General features: G+C 35.2%; 1 protein-coding gene across 1 annotated transcript in view; it reads left to right on the top strand.

Annotated features, from left to right (window-relative positions):
* The first annotated feature begins 3214 nt into the window (after window positions 1–3214).
* LOC107290091 (vomeronasal type-2 receptor 26-like) overlaps window positions 3215–11567 on the top strand; it is a 17256-nt gene continuing 8903 nt past the window's right edge. Inside the window, exons 1-4 of the mRNA XM_029284684.1 lie at window positions 3215–3306; window positions 4185–4476; window positions 6388–7248; window positions 7820–8047. Of these exons, the coding sequence (XP_029140517.1) occupies window positions 3215–3306; window positions 4185–4476; window positions 6388–7248; window positions 7820–8047 (1473 nt within the window). The remainder of the gene's footprint in view (window positions 3307–4184; window positions 4477–6387; window positions 7249–7819; window positions 8048–11567) is intronic.

Consider the following 11567-nt stretch of genomic DNA (forward strand, 5'->3'; position numbering starts at 1 on the left):
CCATTGATAAAATGTATCCCATATTCTAAAGTATCAAAATTTTCTTAATTTTCTTTCTCCATTGGTAATTCTTAATCTTTCCAATGTTGAGCAAATACAATTCTCACTGCAGTTAATAGATGTAACATTAAATATACACATTCTTTCCCATAATTTCCTACAATTACACCTAACAAAAATAATTCTGGCTTAAAATCTACATATTTTTTTATCATTTTCTCTAACCATATATGTATTCTTCAGTGCTTTTTTTGTTAAAAAAAAAAAAAGTGCCGGAACTCACACACGTCATACAACCCGCCTTGCCTACCCTACAAGGTTCCATCCAAAAAAGGTGCCGAAACTCCATTCTGGGGGTTCTATGAGAAAAAAAAGCCCTGGTATTCTTGACCAAAATCTTTTGCTTTCAGGCATGTCCACAAAAGATGATAATATGTGCCTGGTTTTGTCTACATTTCCAACTATTACTAGTCATATTTTTGAACATTTTTGCTAACCACACAGGTGGTAAGTGCCATCTATAGAACATTTTATATAGGTTTTCTTTGTAAGCCACCGCCTTTGTTATTTTAGAGTTTCTTTCCCAAAGGCTTTGACAATGTTCTAACTCTATGTTAGGCCCAAAGTTTTTTGCCCATATTATCATTGTTTCTTTAACTTCTCCAAATTCTTCTGTCTTTTTCAGAATTTTGAGGCTTGTCTCAAGCGACTCTTCTAATATAAAAACCAAGTCATCTGCAAATGCTTGTAGTTTGTATTTTTTATCTTTTATCTTCATTCCTTTAATTCTGAATCTTACCTAATATTTCTATTTAATACCAGTATAAATAATAATGCCTTGTGTGCATCTAGAAATATTAATGCCATCTGCTTCCCTGGGTGCATTTCATAGTATTCCAAAGTATCTAAAATCATTCTTAAATTGTTTTTTATTTGTCTCTTAGATAAAAATCCATGTCTTCTGATTGGATAAATCCCATACTACTGAGTCCTCCAGGAAAGCAAATCTCTGTCCTTCCTGGGTATAAGCGTTCCTGGTTGTATAGGTTTGTGTATATACTGCTTGAGGTTACAGCAGTGGAAAAATACAGTTCTGCAATCAATCCTCATATTTAAGCCTGTCACAGCATCCTACAATCACATGAATGCCAGTTAGGCATTTTGCAACTAGCTTGCAAAAAACAGAATTAATGGAGAACCCAGCAGTATTTTTTTTCCTTTTTTTTCCTTAGCATCTGTGTCACTTTGCTTAACAATTGAACAAGAAGTAAGAATTGAACATGGAGCATATGTCTGCTCCAATCATATGATTTTTCACTTAGTGACAAAGTTTCCTGTCCCAATTGAATCACTAAATGGGGATTACATGTATATTCAAAGGATTTAGAGAGTGAGAGACTTGTGCCTTTCTGTTAGTTTGTTTCTTGAGCTTCCTTTTTTTTGTCTTATATAAAAACAAAGTTCTATTACTTTTTCCAGCTGTTTGTCCATTAGTCCCCCTTCTCTTTCTCCCCTTGATTTCACTTGGGTTACAACTGTGATCCCAGTTAGATCAAACTTATGTCCTTCTGAGTCTTCATGGACAGACATGAGGGATAGTGGTTCATGTCTTTTGATAGCCAGGAAGTGTTCACCAGACTGCATGAATGCTTCCTGGCTATCAAAAGACATGACCCACTATCCCTCATGTCTGTCCACAAAGACTCAGAAGGACACAAGTTTGATCTAACTGGGGCCCCAGTTGTAACCCAAGTGAAATTAAGGGGAGAAAGAAAATTCCTTGAAGCCTGGTTCTCCACCAATAAGTCAATAAACAGACACATTGACATTAACCCAATCTACCAACCGCTGAAAACAAAAGAACTACTGTACTTCAACCGCAATCCTGGTTGAAGTTATTTAAAATGAACAAACAAGCACCCCACCACACAGCAACAAAAATCACAACCACTCACAAGAAACCAGACCACGTCTCAACAACAACAACCAGCCAACCAAACAACCCAAAACCAGACCATGACTCAGAGGCAACCCAACAAACAAACACCATTTTCATCACACAGACGATACTTAAACACCAAATACTATTGCCCAGCAGCAACAATCAGCCAATCAAACAGCTTGAAAGCAGACCATGACTCAGAAACATCCAGATTAATAACAGCCACACCAATTTATATCACACAAAAAGGTATTTAAAGGCCAGTGCTCTGACAGATGAGCACAATTCAAAGCACACTGAAGAAGTCCCCCCAAATGGAATAAAACATTTGCAGCCAAATCGCCAAATTTGGAGATCAAACCAACAACCCAACTATCAACCTGAGCTACTAGTATTCAAACATATCTCAACTAAAAATATCTACTTTCTTTGTGTCCATCTGTATCTCCATGAATGTTTGGAGCTCACATTTGGAAAAAAATAAGCAGTCATTTGGACTGAACAGTTTATGAATCTGTGCCTTTCATTTGTTTTAAGCAGATATTATTCATATTTATACTAAATAAATAATTTGATGCCCCCCTCATTTATGTAAAGTTTAATCTAGCCATGCTAACCTCTTTGATATTCCAAGGTTTACTCCTATTATCAGCAAGCCAGCTTCAAACACCAAATCAAAAAAAATATCTTAACCACAAACTTTGGTATCATCACTTTGTCTACAATCACCATCAAACAATAATTCAACTCTGAAAACATGATTTCTTCAGGTCTTCCCTAGAGAATTGAACTCAGACTTAATAGTTACCTTCTGATTTGTGCACCTAAATTACTGTTATTAATTCTGCTGCTTCTCAAAATCCCACTGAATTTCAGTACTCATTAGAAAGAATAATAAAAAGACAAATGTAGAATGTTCCTTCTCTCTTTCTCTTAAACTACTAATACCATTTAGAGCTGCAAAGAAAATCGGCAGGCTTGTGGATGGGTAAGGAGTACCAAGTCTGAGCTAGGATACACCAGGAATAAGACTTGGAGTCAGAATGTGCTATTTGCAGAAACGCTTTATGACTTTATTCTAGGAATAAGAAGGTTCTTTGAGATTTAGAAATGTAATAAGGGGATTCTTTGACATTTGGCCTTGTAATGGGGAGGGCAATTTTATTGGTCTTAATGCTAGTGATAAGTCCCCATGTGGTGTGCATGACTCATAGGTGCAGCATCTTTCATCCATATCTTCCATATCACAAGTACCATCATCCAGGAGACATAATGGTTGGTGGCATTTCATCTGAAGTTGGTCAAGTCTTTGAAAAAGTCACCTTTGAAGTTCATCCCCCACCAGTATTGCCTGGACAGTTTGTGTAAGGAATGTAGTTATTATTTGTTTATATTTTCCTGTCTTTTCAATTGCTAAAATAATTAATGATGACATTTCCATCAAAAAATAATAGATGATTGACTAGGTGAAATTAAGGAGATACTAAGTACAGAATTCTTTTTCTTAGGCAACATATAGTGTGGAAAAGAATAAAGTATTTAAAGCAAACTTCTCAAAACTGAGTACCTATAGGTGGCTTCCACACCTATAATTCTAGCCATTGCTACACAGCCTGGGCAATACTGTGGGGCAGAAAGCTTGGGGAATGCTGGTTTAAAGCTCTTTCACATTGTTCTACATCAGGCATGTCAAACTGCCAGCCCACGGGCCAGATGCATCACACCAAAACCACGCCTACCCCATTGCCGGCAATGGGGAAAAGTCGCGATACATTGCATGACGTCACGTGACATCGTGAGTTTGACATGCCTGTTCTACATAGATACATTACCTTGCTTTGTATCTAATCAAAACACAACTCCTTCAAACACACTGCAGAATCTTCTTTTCCAATTAACAATTCAAGAATGTCTGCAAGCCTGGTTCTGTGCCAGATGATTGTCTTTCTTTTTGAAAGGCATGTTATGTATGTGGATTCCAGACATTCCCTGTGTTTTAGGTCTGAAATTATTTGCAGTTTTCCTGCAAAAATGTATGTGATCTAACAATAAATGTAGAATTCTTTATCATATACCCCTGATACTTATTTGCATATTAATTCTGCAACCTGATAGCTGTTAGTTTTCTATATTGAAAAAATGGAATTAATTGATGGGGCTGGCCTGTTATGCTATAACTATTGATTAGAATGTAAAAGCTGGTAGAATATCATTCTGATGTGTAATGCAATTCTCATTGTAGTGGAGTTCCCAAGAATTACCAACACATCCTGGCTTTGGCATTTGCAGTAAAGGAAATCAATGAAAACCCACAAATCTTACCCAATCTCACCTTGGGCTTCCATATTTATGATAGCTATGATAATGCTGCAAGGACTTATCAGGCCACAATGCTGCTTCTATCAGCAACTGAAAGACTGGTCCCCAACTACCTATGTAACATCCAGAATAAAGTCGTAGCTGTTATTGGAGGACTGGATGCTGAAATCTCCCTTCATGTGGCAACTCTCTTGGATATCTATAAGATTCCACAGGTAGGTTGCATGCAAAGATCATTCTGCTTTTAGTGTTCCTCTTTTACAATGGAGCTTTGTTTTTTAGTGTTATGTATAGTGGCTCAGTGATTAATCCTCATGGATTAGAGCAAAATGGCATGCAAATTTTTATCGTTCAGTGATTTCTTTTTAAAAAATCGTTTTCTTAGTAATTTCATGAATTATACCATCATATTACATTACTAGTTGGTTCATTTATCTGGATGCATCATTATTCAAAAAATGCATACCTGGAATTTGTTAACCTGGGTTTAGTGCTAAGCATGTTGTGCAAACTCAGCCAGTGGATTGGAATGTGATCCAATTTAAATCAAACTCAAAACTTAATCCTTGATAAATTAAGACCCACTTTTGCTAAAGGAACCAATCTACAAGTGATTAGCGTAATCTGCAATGTTTTTCAGTGTTAAATTCCAGCAGAAATTCATCCATGCATACATCTTGTTTCCTTTAACCTAGATGAATCTAGCTTTGCATACAGAAAGGTTTTTGTCATTTTTTTGTGGGGCATATTGACATTGTAAGAGAATAACTACTTTGAAAAAAATCATTTTCAATTTCTGTAAAATTTAATTGCACAATAATAAATAATTATCTCCAACTAGGTACAAAATATCCAGAATACTGTCAAAGTAGTGGTGGACTTGACTCCCAAATTTTCTTTCATGTAACAACTAGGGGAGAATGACAGAGCTGCCAAGATTACTTTCTCTTTTCCTAATTCATAATTGCACGTGTTTAATCTTCAAACAATTATATTTAACTAAGCTTTACACTGCTGCTCTTACAGCAGAAAACCATTTTCTAAATTCTTATTGCCATCCCTAAATTGGGAAGTGCCCCTCCCGTGACAAATTTTCATCCTTTCAAATGCATTGTGATTGGTTATGTGGCTAGACATTTCTTCATAAAGTAACATTTTGCATTTTTATATAGCAAAAGATGTTTCAAAAAAAACAAAATGTATTGAAGTCTGCTGATATAAATACTCTGTGACTCTCCCTGAAGTAATTCTTTTGTTTAACCTACAACCATAAAAATTTAAATTTTAAATTAATGTGCAAATTGTATTGTCCATTTGTGTATATAGGCAAAACTACTAGGTATAACCATGCATGTAGACAAACAAGGATTATATCTACTCATTCAATATTTTGAAAATATGAAATAGCAATTACCCATCACCTATGAATCTGCTGCTTGATTTTAGATTAATTCATGCAAGTAATTCCCCAGAGATGGAGCATCATTGAAATGTAATTCAACAAATTTCCAACACCTTCCAGACTGTTATGCCTTCCAGAACTAGAAATTCCAGGAATAAAAATTAAGGGAATTCTCATCTCAGTGAGGCAGGCAAGGATGTTTTAAAAGGCTGTTCATTTAATACCCATTCATTTAATACCCGTTCATTTAATACCCGTTCATTTAATACCTGTTCATTTAATGACTGTTCAAGTTACAATGGCTTTTAAAAAATGATTTGCAACCGGTACTCTAACATATGATCATCACACCACCCTTACGGCCAAGTGATTTCAATTTGGGCACTTGGCAACTGGCTCACATTTACAATCATTTACAGCATCCTGTGGTTACATGCTCACAATTTGCAACCTTTTTTTTTGCCAATTTCTATTTTTATAAAACAGTTTAAAAAACCTATTGGGAAGCTGAATTCACCTAATAACTTTGAAGATTTGCTTAACAACTCAAGCAAAAAATATTGTAAAATCAAGGTCAACAAAACCTATGATTAAAATGATTTACAATGGAAATTCCAGTCTTAATTGAGGCTACCTATAGGATTATTTTTTAAAAAATACATTTACTGCTGTGAAAATGTTATCTAGATGTTTCTCTTTATGTTCTTTTTCTATTTTTCTCTAGCTCACTTATGGCTCTACTCCAGTAATGAATGACAAAACCCCAGGTCTTTCCTTTTATCAGATGGTTCCCACAGAAGAACTTCAGCATAACGGGATTGTCTCTCTGCTCCTGCATTTTAACTGGACATGGATTGGAATCCTTATTATGGATAATGATCAGGGAGAAAAATTTGTAGAAACAGTGATTCCTCTTTTTTCCAAAAATGGGGTTTGTGTTTCTTTCGTTCAACGATTTCGCAAACTAACTGATTTCACTAAACTTGATGGCATGCTTCAACAGGGGGCAAAAATCTATGATCATGTCATGGGTAGTAAAGTTAATACACTGGTGTTCAATGGAGAATCCTTTGCTATGGGTTATTTGTTATGGCTGCAGTATATTCCAAACATAGAAGAGGTGAGAAGTAAACCAAAAGGCATTGTTTGGATAATGACAGCACAGATGGAGTTCAGTTTAATCCCTTTTCAACGAACTTGGGCTATCAAAATAATCGATGGTGCCCTTTCCTTCACAGTGCATACTACTGCTCTACCAAAGTTCAGATTATTTGCTGAGAAACAAAATCCCTTCAGTGCAAAGAAAGATGGATTTATCAAACAGTTCTGGCAAGAAGCCTTTGACTGTGTATTCCCAAATGTTGTTATGAGCGATGTGGATGAGAACATTTGCAATAGTAAAGAGAAATTGGGGGATCTTCCTGGACCCTTTTTTGAAATAGACATGACTGGCCACAGCTACAGCATCCACAATGCTATTCATGCCGTAGCTCATGCTTTACATGCTCTATCCTCCTCAAGAAATACTGCAAGATCAATTTTGGATAGAATAGGAAGGAAGCTTCATAGAGAGGATTTCTGCAAGGTAACAGCCTTGTTAGTAAAAACACTATGAAAGTTTGATAGGAACCATGAATTTGTATTTTGACTATCTTCCCATGTCCTAGAATGGAAAAAAAATCATGCTTCAGTCAGAAAGTTGTGCTTCTTTAATTATTGATAATCTATATCTTATTATTATGTTACTATTATCCATTGATTTTTGCTGGGCCTCTTCCTATGTTAGTTAACTCATAGCTTTCAAAAGCTTATTTTCCTCACATGGGAATTTATCTGTTTCTCTATGTCTTTATGATTGCCTGGCTCTAGAAGTTAGAATATCTCTAAGTTGGTAAACAAGTTTTTATATAAAGCAAGCTATTGGAGGTAAAATAGGGGAACATTAGTTCTATACCATTTGTCCCCCAAAATAACCAGGATTCTCCTATTGGTCCTTTTAATTTCTACCTTTGACTCCATCTTCCCTTTAATTACAACACTGTGAGAAAAATATGCCTAGAATGCAACAAAATATCTACTTTTCTATTCTGAAAATTATCAGCAAGGAGATTGGAAGTTTAGTCTTTCAACCAGTTGCATTTTTCTTTTCAATTTAGCTCCACTACTTTCTGAGAAATGTTGCTTTTAACAATGGTGCTGGGGAACAGGTATCCTTTGATCAGAATAGGATTCTAGCAGCTGGATTTGATATTCTCAACTTGATTGCTTTCCCAAACAATTCATTTTTTCGTGTGAAAGTTGGAAATGTGGACCATTCAGCTCCCCCAGATAAAATATTAACCATCAATGATGAGATGATTACATGGCACAGCTGGTTTAACCAGGTAGGATTTAATTATTGATTTTGGATCAACATGGGGCATCAATATAATAATAATAATAATAATAATAATAATAATAATAATAATAATAATAATAATAATAATAATAATAATAATAATAACAACAACCATTGGCATTGACAAATTCGCCATTAGTCAATTGCAAAAGGCGGCCTTACTAGGAACTGCTTCCATCCTGCGACGATATCTGTAATAACATCAAACATCCACATCTGCCTATCTCAGATCCTTGGTAAGGACTCAATAGGTAGACAAAATGCCAAATCCAGTCTGAACAGCTGGCTGACTGTGTGATGATCCATAATAATAATAATAATAATAATAATAATAATAATAATAATAATAATAATAATAATACCCCAGAGAGGCACTACTTTGATGTGGTTGTGAGGTTTGTGTACTCTGAGGAAGATGAGAGTTATGCCAGAGGTTCAAGCATACTGGACAGGTCTCATCAGAGGACTTAGACAAAAAGTGTCTCTCCCATAAAAAAAATATGGTGAGACATAAATTTCAGAAAGCCATACCAGCTCAGATATTGGTCAGGTTAACAAGGTCCACGCTAGATATGGTAGTTCCTGGATATCTGGTGAAAAATGGGCTACAGGACTCAGGTCTGTTGGCTGAGCAACCAGGGCCAGCAGCTGCAGAACTACTGGAAGAAAAGGTGTTTACCCATCACAAATACACAGTGATTGAAAACAAAGAAATAATGATCTGTTATTACAGATCAAGTCCAACAACAAGAGGATATCTGAAATGAATGCACCAGTTCTGGAAAGAACAACATCTAGAATCAGAAATAACAGAACAGAGACTAGCGGATCAATGTCAATTTATAATATGAAATAAAGTATTCACGGAAGCAGAATTGGACAAAGTGCAAAGGTTTACCCAGGGCAAAGAAATTAATGCCTTGCCAGAAGTAACTCAGAATGTAGAGGCAAACCAGGGGGAGTTGGCAGTGAAGGAATCCAGCAGAGATATACAACTATTTTCATTTGGAAACCAGGCATCTCTTCCTCAGGAAGAACAAAACCCTCTAACTAAAGAAATAAAAGAATTGAAACAAAGAATAACTGAGCATCTAGAACAGCACAAAATCAACAGAATAAGGCTGCCTGCATTGAAGCTTGTTCCAAAGAAACAGCTAGCAGAAGCATTAAAAGATGCAAATACTGCAATATCAAGTATAAGTATCAATTCATTGCAAGAAACAAACCAACTAATGTACAGCACAGCTGCAGTTATAACTAAATACCTGGGATGCAAAACTGAAAGAATCAAGATGCCCCATGAAAATAATATTAAGAAACATAATGATGAAAAAGGATTAGTAAACTATACAATGAAGAAGGTGACATTGTATATCAGAATGAAGGGAAGAAAATTGTGGCCTATGAGTTCTATAAGAAATTATACGAAGATGAAGAATGGAAAAATAAAGATAATATGCTAAAATATTTGCAAATAGCTGAATTACCGAAAGTTCCAGAAGAGAGCAAAAACATGTTGAATAAAGAGATAACAACTCTAGAATTATCAGATGCAATTAAGAAACAAAAAAACAACAAAGCCCCAGGTCCTGATGGTTTACCAGCAGAAATATATAAAATTTTTCAAGAATCTTTAAGTCCAATACTAATAGAACTATTCAATGAGGTCCTAAAAAATACCAGCCTCATGGGAAGAAGCAAATCATTACATTGATTCCAAAGGAAAACTCAGACTCGGCGTTTATTAAAAATTATAGACCTATCTCATTATTAAATTTTTATGGCCATAATGGCTGAGAGACTCGAAAGATTCTTAGTAGAATTTATACATACAGACCAAAATGGCTTCTTGCCAAAAAGATATATAAGAAATAATGTTAGGATTGTATTAGATGTATTGGAATACTATGAGGTTCATAATGAAAAACAAATGGGACTAATTTTTCTTGATGTGCAAAAAGCATTTGATAATGTTAAATGAGACTTTATGCTTAACCAACTGGTGTATACGGACTTTGGGGAGAATTTTATAAATATGTTTAAAGCAATCTATTCCAAACAGGCAGCCAAAGTAATAATCAATGGAGAAACAACTGAAGTTTCCAAATTCAAAAGGCACAAGGCAAGGTTGTCCACTATCTCCGTTACTGTTTGTACTGTCCCTGGAGGTATTAACTAGAACAATTCGGAAAGACGAGCAAATCAAAGGATTGGAGATTAAGAGAGAAATATTTAAAATGCAAGCCTTTGCAGATGACCTGATCTTTATAATTGAAGAGCCCCTACAATCAGGGACAAGGCTAATGGAAGTACTGGGTGAATATGGTGAAATAGCAGGCCTAAAGATAAACAAAGAAAAAACTAAAATGCTTGTTAAGAATATGACTAGAGCACAGAAAAATGAATTAGTTGATAGATTAGGCATCCAGACTACAAAGAAAATAAGATATTTAGGGATACAATTAATAGCTAGATGTACCACACTTAAAGGAGACAATTATGACAAATTAATGGAGCAGATTAAAATTGATCTGGATAGGTGGACAAACTTACAGCTTTCTTTTATGGGAAAAATTGCTGTAATTAAAATGAACATGCTACCCAAAATACTATTTTTGTTTCAATGCATACGATCAAATTAGATAAGGAATTTTTCCGAAACTTTAACCAAATCATACTCAAATTTATTTGGCAAGGGAAAAAAGCAAGGATTAAGTTAAAATTATTGCAAGATTCTAAGGAGAGGGGCAGATTCGGTCTCCCGGATTTTGAAAAATATTATCAAGCTACAATATTAATATGGGTGCGGGACTGGATATAATTAAAAAATAGGAGATTATTAAGATTGGAAGGCCATTATATGCAGATTGGGTGGCACGCCATATTATGGGATGAGAAATACAAGGTCCACCAGTACTTCTGGAGGCATTATATTAGACGAGATGTGTGGGTTAAAATCAGGCAACAAAATTATATGCAAATTCCTAATTGGATTTCAACATTGGAAATGCACATACATCCAATGTTCATACAACTAGGGAAAGTAATAACGTAGAAAAATATATTAGATGAGAGAGGAGAATTGAAATCAAAAAAATCTTCAGGATGAAGGGATAGAACTGGAATGGTGGGCATATCACCAATTGCAATCAAGATATAGGAAAGAAAAAAGATTGGGGTATAAAAACAGAGTCGACAGAATTAGATAAAATATTATTAGGAACTGAAGACAAAATGATTAAAAGAATATATCACTATCTTCTAGACCAGGCAATGTTTGAAGAGCAGGTCAAGGAAACTATGTTAATGTGGAGTAGGGATTTCGGCTTTAATATTGATTTACATATCTGGCAAGAATTGTTGGAAAGAAACAGGAAACTCACTTTAGCTACTTCTTATAAGGAAAATCTTTATAAGATGTTTTACAAATGGCATTTCCCACCCACGAGGTTAGCCAAAATGGGCCCAAATTTTTCACCTATATGTTGGAAATGTAAAATAGCAAT

This window comes from Protobothrops mucrosquamatus, unplaced genomic scaffold, assembly GCF_001527695.2.
Source record: "Protobothrops mucrosquamatus isolate PMUCROS unplaced genomic scaffold, P.Mucros_1.0 scaffold825, whole genome shotgun sequence".
NCBI classification, from domain to species: domain Eukaryota; kingdom Metazoa; phylum Chordata; class Lepidosauria; order Squamata; family Viperidae; genus Protobothrops; species Protobothrops mucrosquamatus.